General features: G+C 36.6%; 1 protein-coding gene across 2 annotated transcripts in view; it reads right to left on the bottom strand.

The window, feature by feature from the left end:
• LOC109212100 (isoamylase 3, chloroplastic) overlaps positions 1-12,794 on the bottom strand; it is a 36,723-nt gene extending 23,929 nt beyond the window's left edge. The window contains exons 1-10 of one of the 2 annotated variants that reach the window (XM_019375708.1): positions 12,516-12,794; positions 12,368-12,425; positions 12,185-12,256; positions 9,706-9,863; positions 8,839-8,911; positions 6,036-6,272; positions 5,653-5,757; positions 4,901-5,005; positions 3,965-4,099; positions 3,754-3,840 (exon numbers count right to left, since the gene is read on the bottom strand). In XM_019375708.1, the coding sequence (XP_019231253.1) occupies positions 3,754-3,840; positions 3,965-4,099; positions 4,901-5,005; positions 5,653-5,757; positions 6,036-6,272; positions 8,839-8,911; positions 9,706-9,863; positions 12,185-12,256; positions 12,368-12,425; positions 12,516-12,619 (1,134 nt within the window). In that variant the 5' untranslated portion in view covers positions 12,620-12,794. Of the gene's footprint in view, positions 1-3,753; positions 3,841-3,964; positions 4,100-4,900; positions 5,006-5,652; positions 5,758-6,035; positions 6,273-8,838; positions 8,912-9,705; positions 9,864-12,184; positions 12,261-12,367; positions 12,426-12,515 lie in introns of those variants that run through there. The other variant, XM_019375711.1, reaches the window with a different exon arrangement.
• Between the last annotated feature and the right edge of the window lie 4,804 nt (positions 12,795-17,598).

The raw sequence follows: 17,598 nt of genomic DNA, 5'->3' as shown, positions 1-17,598 counted from the left end.
ATTATGTGCAATTAGTTACTGCCTTTGCTACTCACCTTAATTCTTGGATTGTTAATTCTAGTGCAAATAGACATATGACAGGCTCTTCTAAAGGCATTAACAACTATTCTCCGTGTCCTAAAGCTAAAGGAGATACTGTTAAAATAGCCAATAGTTCTTAAACACCTATCTCTAGAACAGGTTCTATCGTTTGTACTCCTAATATTAAACTATCATCCGTGCTCTAACTCCCTGAGTTCCCTGTCAATCTTTTATCTGTTCGTGCCATCACCAAAGCTCTAAACTGTAAATCGAGTTCTTTCCCGATCATTGTATTTTTCAGGATCTTCAAACAGGGAAAAAGACTGGCAGTGGTAGATTGCGTGATGACTTGTATATATTAGATGGAATTCAAAACTCTTGTCAAACCTTTTTTGGGGACAGTAAGGATGTCAACCAAGAAATAATACAACGGCACAAACGGTTAGGACACCCATCATTCTTTGCTTTGAAGAAGGTATATCTCAATTTGTTTTCAAATTTGAATCTTTGTTCTGTGATGCGTGTGAATATGCCAAGCAAACTAGAAACTCTTATCCTGTGAGTGATAATAGAAGCACAACTCCGTTTATGACTATTCATTCTGATGTATGGGGTCCTACCCAAACTGTTTCTTTGTCTGGTAGTCGATTTGTTACTTTCATTGATTGCTACACTAGGATGACTTGGGTATATTTGTTAAAAGCCAAAAGTGACGTTTTCTCTTGTTTTCAATCATTTCATAAGATGATTGGTACTCAGTTTGATGCCAAAATAAAAATCTTGAGAACTAACAATGACAACGAATACATGGATAAAAGATTTGGTGCTTATTTGGAGTCCAATCAGATAGTCCATCACAGTAGTTGTCCTACCACTGGTGCACAAAATGGGGTTGCTAAAAGAAAAAATAGTCATTTGTTAGAAGTAGCAAAATCTCTTATATTCACCATGCATCTACCAAAACCTTACAGGGGATGCTATTCTAGTGGTTGCCTATCTTATCAACAGAATGCCACTTAAAACCCTCGATTTTCAAAGTCATCTATAAGCTTTAAAGGGTGAGAATGAATATGTTGTTCCTCCAAAGGTGTTTGGGTGTGTTTGCTTTGTCCACACTAGGAATTTTGGGAAACTGGATCCTAGAGCTATAAAGCGCGTTTTATCGGGTATTCTCAAACACAGAAAGGTTACAAATGTTATCATCCTCCCTAAAGGAGATCTTTTGTTAGCATGGATGTTAGCTTTCGAGAATTTGAGCCCTCAGTATTACCTCATCACCTCTTCGGGGAGAGGTGTAAGGAGGAAGAGGTGATTCTACCTAGTTCCAGTATTGGACATCTTGATGATATCATCACAAGGGAAGGTGAAATTGGAGAAAGAATTCAGGCGGAAACAATTGGGTGTTTGGATAGGCCTGATTTGAAAACTTACTGAAGGAGATAGAGCAAAAGAAGCCATAATGCAATCTACCGAAGTTGAACATTCTTCTAATTGTGAGTTATCTATATTTCCTAATCAGTTAGATGTGCCTATTACTCACAGAGAAGGAGTCGAATCTTGCACCACCAAACACCCTTTATCTAATTTTGTCTCCTATAGTTCTTTGTATCCCTCCTATAGAGCCTATGCCTTGTCTATTTCTTCTGTGTCTATTCCCCAAAATTGAAGAAATTTTTTGCAAATCCTAAATGGAAGCAAGCTATGATTAAAGAAATGAAGGCCTTGTCAAAAAAAGAGACTTGAGAACTTGTCACTTCACCACCAGACAAGAAGTTGGTTGGCTGCAAATGGGTCTTCACTGTGAAGCACAAAACTGATGGTTCGATTGAAAGATTCAAAGCAAGATTGGTGGCTAAGTGATTCACTCAAACTTATGGAGCGAATTATCAAGAGACATTTACCCCTGTTGCAAAAATGAACACTATCAGGATTCTTTTATCTTGTGCGGCTAATCTTGATTGGGACTTACAACAGTTTGATGTGAAGAATACATTTATTCACAGAGACTTAGCAGAAGAGGTATATATAGAGATTCCTCCTAGATTTGATACTAAACAAAGTCGAGGAAAGGTGTGCAAACTGAACAAAGCCCTGTACGGAATGAAGCAACCCCCCTAGAGCTTGGTTGACAGATTATGCAAAGCAATGATCTCCTTCAACTACTAACAAAGAAATGTTGATCATACTCTCTTCATAAGACATCACAAGGGTAAACTCACTCTTCACATAGTTTATGTTGATGACATAGTAATGACAGAAGATGATACAGACAGATGACCCGATTGAAGAAGCTATTAGCACAAGAATTTGAGATCAAGGATCTAGGAAAATTGCAGTACTTCCTGGGAATTAAGGTTGCTAGATCAAAAAGGGGAATCTTAATTTCTCAAAGTAAAGTATATTTTGGATCTCTTGAAAGAATCTGCTATGACAAGTTGCAAACCAGCAGAATCGCCCGTTGAAAGTAATCACAAGCAACAAATAGGAGTTGGAGAGCCAGTTGATTAGAAGAGGTAACAGAGATTGGTTGGTAGACATTTATCTCTCTCATACTAGACCTGACAGCTGACATAGCCTATTCAGTCAGCTTGGTGAATCAGTTTATACATGATCCTGAGATCCTCATATGCAAGTTGTCTTTCACATTTGCAGTATCTGAAGTCTGCTCCACGCAAAGGTCTGCTTTTCTCCAAACATGGTCACCTTCAGGTAGAAACCTATACAGATGCGGATTGGGCTGGATCTTTAGATGATAGAAGATCTACATCCGGTTATCATACACGCGTAGGAGGGAATTTGGTTACTTAGAGAAGCAAGAAGCAAAGTGTAGTTGCTAGATCAAGTGCGAAAGTAGAATATAGAGCTATGGCCTAGGGTGTCTAGGAACTTCTTTGGTTACTAAAGTTACTAGAGGAATTGAGACTCTTAGAAGTGGAAACTTTCCTTATATTGTGAGAACAAAGCTGCCATCAGCATAGCTCATAATCCAGTCCAACATGACTGAACAAAGCATGTTGAAATTGATCGACACTTCATCAAAGAAAAAGTTATGAGTGGTGTCTTGAACTTGTTTCATGTGTCACCAGAAAAGCAGCTAGCTGATGTGTACCAAAGATCTCAACAAACGAACTTTTTATACAATGGTTTGCAAGTTGGGCATGTGCGACATCTTTACACCAAATTGAGGGAGAGTGTTGATTGCCTTAATTATTAGGAAAGATTTGATTATGTTGATTGGCTTAATTATTAGGAAAGATTCGATTATGTTGATTGGCTTAATTATTAGGAAAGATTTGATTCTAATTGAGATTTGATTTTATTCTGATTGATTGTAATTTATTTCCCTACCTAAGATAGTCATAGGACCTAGTGTATAAATACCTTTGCTTAGGGATGTAAGAAACACACATAAATACAAGAAGTCTTTTCTTATTCTTAAAATCTACACAAATTCCATAATCGAAGGCTACTCGAGTTGAACAGTTCTGTGAAGTTACAAAAATAACTATTCTTGCAAAACAGTTAATGCATCTACCAAGACACATCTCAAACATGATGATGAGTATTGAAACCGTTATCTATTAACAGACACAATAACCCCATGAACCTACTATCAAAACGAATGTAGATGTTTCCCTAAGCATAGTAATTTGCTGAGGTACATTACATGCAATGAAAATCTAATTCATAACTTTATTGACCAAGACCTATTACATTGGATAGTTCCTTTACCTTGTTGTCTATTCCTCGGAATGAGGTGGTATACGGGTTTTTGTCATCAGCTTCATTAGTGTGATTATAAACAACATCTAAAATGACCTGTAGAATGAAAAGCCATGAGAAAGAGAAACCAGTATCATTAAATAGACAGTTGAAAAGGTAGAGGAGACATTATGGGTATGTGTAGCAAGCTCTTTAAAGACCAAGCTGATACAAGGCGAACCTCAATTCCAGCATCATGCAAGGCCTTGACCATTTGTTTGAACTCCCGAGAAGCACTGACGGGTCCCCCAGCACAACTTGCATATCGACTCATTGGAGCAAAAAAATTTATTGTTGAGTAACCCCACGTATTGATCTAAAGTTAACATGAGTTCAAAAGTCTTCAGACAAACCAAGAGCGTTCTGCCCCTTTAATTAGCCATAGTAGTCAATGAAGAATTTGAATACATGCACATCAAACAGATACTCACAGCATCTTTTCATCAAGTTTCCAGCAATGAAGGTAGCATACAACAAAGTAGATGGGAAGAAGAAAAAGGATTATCGAAATAAAGTATTCTTAAGTCAACAATTGAACTTTGCACTTTGACTTGGCACAGTTATTATGGTCTAATCTTGGGCATTATGAGTTTGATGGGGACAGAAAGTGTAAACGGTTGCTCACTTGCTGTTAATACCTCAAATAAATGATAAAATTGATGCAGTTACTTCTAATATATATAGTAAAAGTTGTTGAGCTTATTTCAACCAGCCACTTTAAGAGTCTTTTAGTCACATTTGAAAGAATCTGCATTCTAGTGAATCGTTGCTCAATAAAAGTAGAATACTAATTCTCCTTTACCATTCAAAGCATTGGTATTTTACTGATGCGTTATGCCATAACAATGACAGAGTTGTGAACATCAGAGGAAGCACAACGTGCATGCTCACATACAAAAACAATTAACAGGTTTTATGAGGATTTATCATGAATTTGCAAATTTTATACTAGCTGCCAAGCTACCTCAATCCTCCTCCTTTATCCGGGCTTGGGACCGGCAATGTGAGCAAGCTCACACCGGCAACAGGTATGAAAGAATAAATATCATAAAGTAGCTTCAGAAATCACTAGGAAAGAATAAGTCAAGGACAGTTATAAAGCATAAAGTAAGTTTACCATGTGATCTCTCGGATTAGGTCGCCTTTGCAACTCCAATTCATCAAACTCAAAGACAGGCAATAATTCTACTGCATTAACACCAAGCTCCAGAAGATGCGGTATCTACACTTATAGATGAATGAATGTCAGATACCTAAAGGAATAAAATAAGTTTAAAATTTCTGTAAGTGATTAATAGCCTGTTTGGCCAAGCTTCTCAAAACCCAAAAGCACTTTTTCTTCAAAAAAATACTTTTTTTTTTTAAAGTTGAAGTGTTTGGCCAAGCTTTTAGAAGAAAAAAAAGTGCTTCTGAGGAGAAGCAGAAGCAGTTTTGGAGAAGCAAAAAAAGTAGCTTCTCCCCAAAAACGCTTTTTTGAAAAGCACTTTTGAAACAAATACATTTAGAACTACTTTTTAAAAGCTTGGCCGAACACTAATTGCTGCTCAGAAGTGCTTTTCAAATTAATTAGGCAAACATAAACTGCTTCTCATCAAAAGTACTTTTGAGAAAAGCACTTTTGAAAAAAGAAAAAAAAACACTTCTCAAATAAGCTGATTTTTGAAGCTTGGCCAAACAGGCTAATAATACATGATGAAAGAATCAAAGACATCCAACATAAGCAAAAGGACCAAAGAACATAACAACAATTTTAACATTGAAACTTTAACTCGTAGTATAATGGTACTGCTATTAAGGCAGATAAACCAAACTTTAACGACCAATCAAATGTTTGGTAAAAGTAAACAAACTCGTAGAAATTGAAAGTACCTTTTCAATCACACCAAGGTAGCTTCCCTGTTGATCTGGATCCAAACCACTTGATTCATCAGCAGTAAAAGCACGGACATTCATCTCATATATAACAAGATCTTTCTGCCAAAAGAAAAAGGATATGCATTAAGAGTAAATGTATAGCAGATCTAAAGCATACAGCTCAACTACCAAAGAAGCAACAACATTACTAAAGGAGAATAAGCTGAAACTCCTCTTACTTGAAATAACAAGACCAAGTGACAGAATCTGAGAACTTAATAACGACAGTTCTGTCATCTTAGTCATAGCTCATAAGTGAATTAGCTGAAGATACAAGCGAATTATCTTTTGATTTGCACAAGTCAAGAAAGTCATTCAAGTAATTCTTCTCAACCTACCTCGGGTATATTTGGAAGCTTGTAACTTTCTCCCCAATCAAAAGGCAAGGTATTGAAATCGTAAGTTCCAAAAAAACTACATATTTTGTTGCTAACATCTCCAAAAGCTCGCCGACCTTCAATTAGTTTCGCGTAAGGATCAATCAAAACAATGCTATTGTCAAATCGATGCCCTTCATGCCAACTTTGAGGACCATCAATGCGATAACCATAGAGGACGTCGCCACGAGGCAACTCCTGCAGATAATGGAGAAAAGAAGATACAATGAGAAAAGGTAACAGAAAGGACAATAATAGCATAAGTCAATACTAACGACTAAAAACATAGCAGCATAAACTGTGACTAAAATAGAAACCGCGGAAAGGCCGGCTGATATATCCCCTCAGTACAAGGTTCCTGTAGTACAAAAACCTGTGAGACTATAGATTCATTCAAGGTCATTGAGAATATGAAATTGATAGGAAAACATTTGAGAACACGAAATTGATAGAAACTGGTGAATGTTAAACTTGAAGATACTTGAGGATTTGAACTAGTTCGAAGTCCAATATAAGCAAAAATACTAGTGAAATAATTGGAAAAGAAAAAATAGAAAGATCATAATTGAGGATATTTATGTGGTAAGGAGCAAAGCTGTGTACAAAAAAGGTGCAAGAGAAATGGATGAGATGGTGACACGAGTAGATAACTTTGCAGTTATCCTGATAGTTTACATTACTTCTCTTTCACCCTAATTTGTTCCCTTCTATTTAATCCTTTCATATTAGCAAGATCTGTAACTCCTTTTCATCTATCTGAAGTGAACTTTCCTCCAGTATGGAAAGAAAGTTTGAGTAGTGTCTGTGATTTCCTAAGCTGGGATCTTCTCAGTAAAAGATGGAACGGTCGACAAAGAATATAATATGTGGAAAACATGTCAGGTCAAGTCAAAGCACAGTACCATTCACTCTCCAAATATATGCGAGGCTATTTGAATTTCTAGGACAACATAACTCTTCAGATTAGATTTGACATTGATTTAATTTGAAAGTTAATCTAAGAGAATAAAAGAACTACATAACGTTAGATAGTTATGTGTAAATAGTCCTAGTCCTATATGTAGTAAGAGTAGAATGTCCTAGTCCCATATGTAGTAGGAGTAGAATATGTCCTAGTCCCATATGTAGTAGGAGTGGAATATGTCCTAATCTCATATGTAGTAGGAGTATAATATGTATTACATATAGGGCTCATTGTATCATTGTTAAAAAATAGATTTTTCTCCTCTGCATTCTCACATGGTATCAGAGCTTTAGTAAGAAAATTATCCATGTGCGTCATTCCAGCGATATCCAGGAAGAAAGATCTCATCGCCGTGCAATTTTCCGACAACTTCGTCTTGTTCTCAGGGTTCATCACTTCTACAGTGGTACTGTGCATATACCAGTACCACCATCAGATCTGAAACCCTTGTGCGACCAAACCCCACAAATCCCAGTCAATTCAAAACCAAAAAATCAGTCACCGTACGTCTATCGGGTTGACGACTCAAGGTTGATTTGAATTATCTCTTCATCAGTAAGTCCTGTGCGAAAACCAACACTACCATCTTGTTTAGAAAAGTCAGGCGACCAAACCCCAGTCAATCGCTCCGGCAGAAAGTCCCTCACGTGCCTCCAGAACTAGGGTTCAGGCGAGGGCATCTAACACAAGCGCCAGTGCGTGGAGCACTTTCCAGCCATAAATTTCAAAAAAAAATTTAGAATAGTTGTTTCATGTGGTGATTCAGAGTCCCTAGTACAATTTCCTACTAATTCCGAGAATTTGGAATTTTCCGGCGAGCTACGGTAACCTTTCCGGCGCGTGTGAGCCATTCCTGTCACTTTTTAACAAAACTTTTTCAGTACTCCTCCAGTGATTCCAAGCCTACTCATATAAATTACATCAAATTCTCACTACTTTTATTTTTTTCGGCATCAATAGTAATTTTCCGACGTGAACAGTAATTTCCGGAAATGTTTCTGATTTCTAGTAGTGTTTTAGAACCTATTTTGTAGTGTGGAATTTGGCTTAGTCTCACTATTTTCAAATTTTTCCGGCGACTTTTCGGCCAACTTCTGTTTATCAGCAACCACCTGGTTTTGTTGTTCAAGGGGAGTCTAGTGGCCTTGTATGATCAGCTTGCAGATATTTTCACCAAGTCCCTTACTGGTCCTCGTATTAGTTACATATGTAACAAGCTCGGTACATATGATTTGCATGCACCAGCTTAAGGAGGAGATTTAGATAGTTATACGTAAATAGTCCTAGTCACATATGTAGTAGGAGTAGAATGCCCTAGTCCAATATGTAGTACGAGAAGAATATGCCCTAGTCCCATATGTAGTAGGAGTATAATATGGATTATATATAGGGCACATTGTATCATTGTTAAAAAAAATAAAATCATACTCAAATTATCATGGCCAAATAATTTGGTGAAAATTAAAAAATAGATTTTTCTCCCGTGCATTCTCATGCAGGAAAATAAAATCATACTCAAATTATCATGGCCAAATAATTTGGTGAAAGTTCAGAAGTCTAACCTCAATATGTTTACTTTACATTGAAACTATGGACCCATTAGAATACTAATCAAACAAAGAGATCAATCATTTGACACTGCCCAAAATAGGGAGCAGGTTACCAAGATAGCAACAAGGGAGTAGAAAGTGGCCAACCAACATGATGTGACTAAACTACGGTATCACAGGCCAGAATGCAATCTTCGATGGTGACTGAGTGAATATGTAATGAAGGTACATAAAACAGTTAAGTTACTACCTTAATGCATATGTGCCATATGTTCACCGTGCGATTCTTCTGCGGGTCCAGCGCTAATTCAATCATTCCATCACTGTCAGGCATTCCACAGAAGTACATTGGCTCAGCATGCTTTAAGCAGATATACAAATGAGAAGAGAAAATTTGAGTATGACCCCACAAGGGCATATAGTTTTTGCCTTGGCAAGATGCTTGAACGGGTAGTTTCAAACTAGTTCACTGTCTTTGTAAGTGCATGTCTGTATGATACTTTATCCTGTGTATCACCTCATTTGGACAATTATTACACAGTAAATGCATAATGGAATCTCTAGGTGATACGATGTCAACTACTACATAAGAAAATGTCACGCCGGCTTCACCAGAAAACACAACAGCGTTTTCATTAACATGCTTCTAAGTTGAGACTCGTGCAGGAATATCCACTTTGAATTTTAAAGAGAAGGTCCAAAAACATATTTATTCTGATACACACGGTCCTCCATCTCTAAGATGGAAGTGTTGTACATATTGTTTACAATGTCTATAAGTTGCTTTACACTTGCTGTAATGCACCCCCCCCCCCCCCCTGCTTTACAATGTCTTTATGATGAATTTCTCCATATCTATGGAGTAGTTCTTCCCTAGGGTTTTGACGGATATGGTGTTTTGATTGATATTTGAGGATTTATCAAAATATAGACTATGAATAACTACGCAAACCAGTTGCTGGACAACGAAGACATTAGAACATATTACATCTAAACAAAATTTAATAGGCAGGAATACCGATCGAAGAACTAAACAGCTAGAATATGCAACTAAGACTAGAATTGAATTATCGAAGAAAACAAAATACACAATCCAAAAGCATGATTTCAGCCTAACCTCTTCGGAAGAATTACACAAAGTGTAACTGCAGAAGCATGCTGAGAAAAAATTGCAAAATTTATTCCACTTTCAATTTCTGATACTCCAAGTGGATGAGCAAGACCAGGGGTAACTTCAAATGAAGGGAAAGTCTCCAGCATTTGAGGAGCTTCTTCCTAAAATCATGAGCACATTAAAGAAATCAAATCATTAGTTTTCCATATAACAGTAGCAATAGTTGTTCGCTTTCAAGAACAAAGGTCAGTCAAAACATGAAACAAACAAAAGAAAGCAAAATTAGCAGTCGTTTGGTTTACAAAATTAGGATAAGTTAGGATTATCCCATCTGCATCGTATAAGAAGATCATATGTGAGATAAGAGCAATTGGCTCCATCAATTCCTATATCACTCTATTAATGTCACCAGAAAAAGTGAACATCACAAAAAAGATAATTTTCACAATGTGTCTAGGTAGAATTGTGATTTCAGCTAGTACCTAGTACTGGTCAAATGCCGTGAAGCGTACTATTTCTGACAATGGATATCTTCTGATTTAGTCTGATTTGGAATGTGGCATGTTAAAGTAGGTGCTCATACCACTTTCTGAAACAAAGCACTAGCATAGATCTCGGTGACCCAACTAAGTCATTAAACATGTCCTCCTAGTTTGCGCATGATGAAAGAAAACGGTGAAGACTGTAATTCAGCATATCAGATTCCCAAATAGAAAAATCTCAAGGAATTGTACAGCACCCAGAAAACCATGTAATAAGAAGGATTTGCCTACAGACTTTTTGTTCACTGGAAAAGAGAAGTGCATGAAAATCAAATCTGTTGACTTCACAGATGGTTAGAAGGGAAGCTGTAGGAATCAAACCTCATATGTTACATCAATACCACATACATTGATCTTTTTTGATGAACTCCTCCTTTTTTTTTTAAATAGCAAGTGTTAATTTTCTTTTAATGCAATTTTAGGAATACATTTTCTTATAACTTTCTTTGCAAACAAACGGAATCTATTTCATGCTTAGCAAGTGTTAATATCTTTTACTTCAATTTTCTAGGAATATATTTGCTCATAACTTTCCTTGCAATCAAATAGTGAAAAATGTGCATTTCATGCTTAGAATTCCAACTTCAGAAGCTTACACAGGATATTTTATGCTCAGCAAGTAAAGAATTTGCAAAAGTTTCTTACGCCTTAAACAAACTTTAATACCAATTCATATTTCATCTCATGAACATTCCTAGCAGGGGCGGCCCGACGAATTTTGTGGCCTAAAGCCAAGGAGCCTTAAATTTTTAATTTTTTTTTATTATTTATTTGAAGTCTATTTATTTTAGCTTTTCTTAGATACAAAGTTATTAATAATTTTCTTATAATCAATAACTCCTAATAAGTATTTCCCAATTGACAATATAACTAATCCATTGAACCTTTCTTGTGACATTATTGTTCTTAGGTAAGATTTTATCAATTTTAATTTTGAAAACTTCTTTCCGCTGAAGCAACGGTAACATGAGTTATGAACATTATTTCATAAGCAATTTAGGCATTTGGAAAAGAATTTTATTTGATTAAGTGTATCATTTAAACTGCTATCTTCTAATTGTACTATTTTCCTTAATACTTTTAATTCAGAAAATAAATCTAAACCATCAATATCAAATTGATTATTATGCTTTAAGGAACATTCAAGATTAAGGCAATATTTTTTCAAATTTCCAACATCTTGATCTTAGTTTTTACTTTTTACTGCCAAATAGAAAACCAAAAATATTTTCATATACTTCGAATTGTTCAAATCTATTTTGAAGTGAAAAAATAGCCTTGTCTATTATGTATAAAAGTAATCAACTCTAAAGGACTCTTCGAAAGATTGAGATTTTATAATCAACATTCGCATCAAAGTGTTACTTCCTATATATCACATGTTTCTTACGAAATTCAGGTTCGATATTCATTTCAAGTGCAATTTCCTTGGTAGAAATCATAACAGTTGCAAATCCTTCTTCTCTATATTTGTTGAAGAAAGAAATCAAACTTTTTCACTTTACAGAACTCTTCTTTAAGCTTATACAGAGTTTATTAGATACAACAAAAAATGCCCCCCCCCCCCACCCCCACACACACAAATATGGAGCCTAAAGCGATTTCTTTACTTGCTTTATGGAAGGGCCGCCCCTGATTCCTAGTGTATATTCGCTCTTAAGAGGCCATTTGGATAGCCCAATGTACAGAAATCTCATTTCCACGTCTACACAGGAACCAAGATCAATTTAAAACATCTAAAACTTGATAGGTGATAAATTGGAGAACCACCATTAGATCTTTCAACATTATTCATTAAACAAATGACATCTTTAATTCCCAACAGCAAAGACATACGTAAATAAGCACATAAAAGTATTAGTCTTTTAGCAAAGAAGGAATTCAAATTCTCCAAGCAACAATGTACACATATACACATATAAAGAGAGAAATGCAAGTACCTCGATCACACGCTGCTCTTCAGCACGACGAGCATAGACCTTAGCAGGTCTAATCTTGTGATGCTCCCTTGTCTAACTAAAGCCAAGAGACACTATATTATTGACTTTCATCTTTGTCTTTTCAAAAAATTGAAAATTGTGACACCACAATCTTAAATATAACAATAAGAAAGGGTATCCTACCTTACTGAAACTATTCTGCCCGAACAATTCAGCGGAAGGCCTTCTACTCGAGTTCAATCTGCCGCCAAAAGGGCAAAAAAAGAGTGAATTTATCTACTACTGCACGGAAATAATTGCAACAACTGGAAAATCTCAGAAAAAAAATTACCCTATGATGGGGGTCGCACGATATGGAGCAATAAAAAAGCGGTTGAAATTATTGGATGAAAGCTGAGGAGCAGGAAGTATCGCCACCACGGGCGATGCCGTCATCTTTATTTTCCGGAAAGAACTAAATTGTGAAATTAAGCAGAGTGAAAGTGTGAAGATTGGATTGCGTGATTCATCGGATTTTTTGTTGGATATTCGAGAGTAGCATGGTTGGAAGGAAGCGGAGAGAGGGTCATTTTTGTCTGCCACGTGAAAAGGTTGTACGTGAACGGCCCGCATCTCCCTCTTCATAAATATCTCACGTGGGCCACCGTGGCGCGAGAGCGCGGGTAGGCTACACTAACTTTGATTCTCACCAAAAATATAATTTAGCATAATCTATGTGGTCTACCCATTAAAAACACCAGTTAACTCCATATACTTTTAAAATATTTATTTTACGTTCTATACCTATTTTATAAAACTTTATTTACTTCTTAAATCTTTAATATCATTATATGTCATTAAACATATCCCACTTTTTAAGGGATTAGATTATCTCCCCCAGATTCTTTTAGGATATCTTCGATCAATATTTAATTGGGATAAAATACAGTATCTTTCTCAATATTCTATTAAGAATCGTATACCCAAAAAAGGGGGGAAAAGGCCGTATACTCACACAATCTCTTCTTTCAAGATTTTCTTCTCAAACATTGTATTCCTTCTTACTGAGTTTTTCACTAATCACACAATCTCTTCTTTCAAAATTTTCCTCTCAAGCAATTAGCAATCAAAAAGTGGAGGAAAGGATATTGAGAAAATTGGCTTTCTATAGCACTGAAAAAATACTTGGAAAAGGCGATAAAGTTCTTTTTTCATTGAAATTCAATCGGGTGAAGTGAAATTATTGGAAGAAACTCGACATGCAATCTATGAATCAGCTTCCAAAGGGATGATAATGTTAGATTTGCGAAAATACGATCTCAAAATGCTAAGTTCGAGCATCCAAAAAGGATGGTGGCATTAACTTTAGTAGGAAAAAACATGACATGGTAAAAACTCCGGGTCCGAAAAGACGAAAGGTGGTAACAATAATTGCAGTAAGAAGCTTTCAGATGGAGATTTTAACAACATGGATCAAATTCACCTATCCCTGCAAATACAATTATATTAAATCTTAGTATTTTCATAAGTTCTAATTGGATCAATATTCTAATTTAGAACATAGGATCCAAACCAAAAATAAAATATTAGAATACAATATTCAAAACAATATATCATGACATTCTAAAAAAATAATATAATATTCAAATCAAGCATACCACAATCGTCTAAATTAGAATACAATATTCAAACTAAACATACCACAATATTCTAATTTAGAATACAGTATTCAAATCAACACACTTTAATAGTACAACACATTAATAGTATATTTTATTTTATGATTGAATATTGGTATATTGTTAGAAATAATTTGGAATACTACTATTCCTTAATAGTATATTTTAGTAATGTTGATATATTATTAGATTTTAATTGGGCAGTTTAATAGAATATTCTAGTAATTACATATAAATTGAATATTGCTGATTAAGTTTTGAATAATACTATTTAGAATATTTTGAGTTGTAAATCAAAAATTAAGCTTAACGTATGAGTGAGATAATAATAATAACATATAAATTGAATATCATTGTATAAATATTGAATATTATCATAGATGTAGTGAATACTCTAAGTTTTCAATTAAATATTATCAATATAAGAAATGAAAATGCCTCTTTATTTTAAGAATATTACTGTAAATGTATTGAATATATACACTAAATATTATCTATATTGTGAATTGAATATTTTTATTTATCGTGGTATATTTAATTTTCTTACTTTGAAGAGTTTGTATTGTGCAAGGTAATGTATTTTCCAGGAATATGATAAACTTGAGTAATTGGCTTTGATAGGAGAGAGGTAAATAGAAATATTCAATTCACTATCATGAGTTATGGCTACATTTAAGGGATATCCCTATATAATCGTAACAGTTAGGTTATGTGAAATAATTATTTTAAGGATTTTTAACTTTAGAATATATGGTGTAAAGAGGTCCTCTAGATAGGTATATGGTGTAACTTCCCCTATAATTTAACGGCATCACAAGCTGAAAACTAATAGCATATTTGGCCAACCTGCAAAAATCAGCTTATTTTGAGAAGTGCTTTTTTTCAAAAGTGCTTTTCTCAAAAGTACTTTTGGTGAGAAGCAGTTTGTATTTGGCTAATTAGTTTGAAAAGCACTTCTGAGCAGCAATTAGTGTTTGGCCAAGCTTTAAAAAACTGCTTCTAAGTGTATTTTTCTCAAAAGTGCTTCTCAAAAAAGTGCTTTTGGAGAGAAGCTACTTTTTTCTGCTTCCCCAAAACTGCTTCTGCTTCTCCTCAANCGGATCCGCCAAGTTGTTCTCTGACGCAATCTTGGTGACCACTACATTATCACGAATTAAATGATATTTACGCTCAATGTGTTTTGCCCTTTTATGGCTTCGTGGCTCCTTTGAATTTGTAACCGCACCACTATTATCACAATAAAGTGTAATTGGTGCTTGAATCGAGGGAACCACGCCCAACTCTCTCAGGAAGTTACCGAGCCAAACTGCCTCTTTGGCTGCCTCAGAAGCTGCCACATATTCTGCTTCCATGGTGGAATCAGCAACACAAGTTTGCTTGATACTCCTCCAACTTATGGCTCCACCTCCAAGAGTAAACACATTACCTGAGGTAGACTTTCTAGAATCTCTGTCTGATTGGAAATCCGAATCAGTATACCCAATAGGTACAAGGTCATCCGAATGGTAGATCAACATGTAATCCCTAGTCCTTTCAAGGTACTTGATTATATGTTTAACCGCCGTCCAATGCTCTTTCCCAGGATTAGACTGAAAATCTGCTAACAAACGCCAAACGACAAAAGCAGATATCAGGCCTAGTGCATAACATAGCATACATGAGGCTCCCCACAGCTGATGCATAAGGGACAGGCTTCTAGCCCGTTTGGCCAAGCTGCAAAAATCAGCTTATTTTGAGAAGTGCTTTTTTCAAAAGTGCTTTTCTCAAAAGTACTTTTGGTGAGAAGCAGTTTATGTTTGGCTAATTAGTTTGAAAAGCACTTCTGAGCAGCAATTAGTGTTTGGCCAAGCTTTAAAAAACTGCTTCTAAGTATATTTTTCTCAAAAGTGCTTCTCAAGAAAAGTGCTTTTGGAAAGAAGCTTACTTTTTTCTGCTTCTCCTCAAAAGCTACTTTTTTTTCCTTCCAAAAGCTTGGCCAAACACCTCAAATTTTGGCCAAAAGTGCTTTTGGCAAAAAAAAAAAAGCACTTTTGGCCAAAAAGAAGCTTGGCCAAACAGGCTATAAGAGCCTGTTTGGATGGGCTTAAAAGCTGGTCTTTTTAACTTTTAGTAGTGTTTGGCAACTAAAAAAAGTTAAAATCTGCTTAAAAAAAAAGCCAAAACCAACAAGTTGGGTAAGCCCAACTTTTTCGAAATTGGCTTAAAAGCCATTTTTCTTTGACCAAGTATATTACATTCTTATCCCTTATACCTTCCTTCCAAAAAATTATCTCCCCTTCGTTTCTGCAGCTACCGCTTGGTATCCCGAAGCGGTCCAAGATCTGCCAGGATGGATTAGGCAATTGGATACTTCGTTCCCATTTCTCGTAATTCGATGTTTATCGATTTATCTTTTCCTTTGCAGATCGGGAAGAAGGATGTTCTCGCGGGGCGACTTCAGGAAGAAGTTGCTGCTATGAATACGGAGATCCTCGAGCTGAGGAGGCAAAACGAGATTGTGACCTCGGAGTTGGAATCGACCCAGGGTCTTCTCCGAAATGCTCGAAAGGAGGTTGCTGCGCTATCTCCAGCCAAGTCCGTGGTCGAGGAGAATGTCGCTACATATCTGAGGGACGTTGCTACTGCGAATCAGCTAGCCCGAGAGATGTCAGAGGAGGCCGAGCAGAAGCTGACTCGGGCCATCGCTTACGCTCGCGCTAAGACGAGGAGGCAAGCCTTAGAGGAAGCCAATGTTGAAGGTGCCGATCTCTTAGCCAAGATCGAGGAGGCCCGAGATTCGGAGCAAGAGTTGGCACTCTTGGTCACTTTGGATGAAGATCCCGGAAATGGCTCAAAGGGTAGTGGTGACGAAGAGTAAGCATGTATCACCTTTCCTTCTATCTTTTTTATTTTATTTTTGTGCATGCATTCCCGGGGAAACGGGTCTTGTAAAGGTGCCCCTTGCAAACATATTTTTGGTAATGTAAAAAAAAAAGATTTTTTGTTTCCAGCCTTGCATTCTTTTTTTTTCAGCGACCGTGCGGAATTCAGTCTTCGAACTTCGACGTTGACTCTTAGGAGTTCATATTTGGGGGCAATCGGGACTCTCGAGATCAGGCACCATCTTAAGGTTAGGTCAGTGGCTTCTTTGGAGTCGATGCTTATAATAGCAGATATCCTCGCGGTCTCGATATTTCCTGAGCTTCGTGTGACAGCATTATTCATGCGACACGGTAGTGGGTCCCCTGGGGTAGTTCCACCTGTACATTTCCCAAAAAAGTGGTGCTGTCATGGCCAGACCTAATTGGTCTTCTGGATAGGCGAATAGTCTCAGTTTCCCTCTATATATGTGTTCACTCATTTCTCAACTGGGGATTCTGCTACTCTGGGCAACTATCCCTCTCATAGAACTTTTGTTAATTGTGCTAGTTCTCTCGTCATTTCAACTTAGAGCCTTCGTCCAAATCTTCGTCCCCCTCTTCCTATTTTACTGTAGCCATGGCTGCTACATCGAAATCCGTTCATCAAGGAGAGTAGAGTTCTGCCTCTGTTACGCATTCGGCCGGTGGTACACTACCGGTATCTGGTGAGCAGACCTCGAGGTGCTTTGTCTTGAGGAGAGACTTTATGTCGGAGAGACCTCCCGACACTCAAGGCCATCGGGAGCATGCATCGAGGTTCATCTCCTCAATATGGGAAGAACATCTCGAGATGATTAGGAAAGACTGCGGATGGGGAGAAGAAGTGGTACTGCAGGTACCTTCCACAGATGAGAGC

This window comes from Nicotiana attenuata, unplaced genomic scaffold, assembly GCF_001879085.1.
Source record: "Nicotiana attenuata strain UT unplaced genomic scaffold, NIATTr2, whole genome shotgun sequence".
In the NCBI taxonomy this organism is placed as follows: domain Eukaryota; kingdom Viridiplantae; phylum Streptophyta; class Magnoliopsida; order Solanales; family Solanaceae; genus Nicotiana; species Nicotiana attenuata.
The sequence above is the reverse complement of the archived record's forward strand: the minus strand, read 5'-3'. Positions and strand labels throughout refer to the sequence as shown.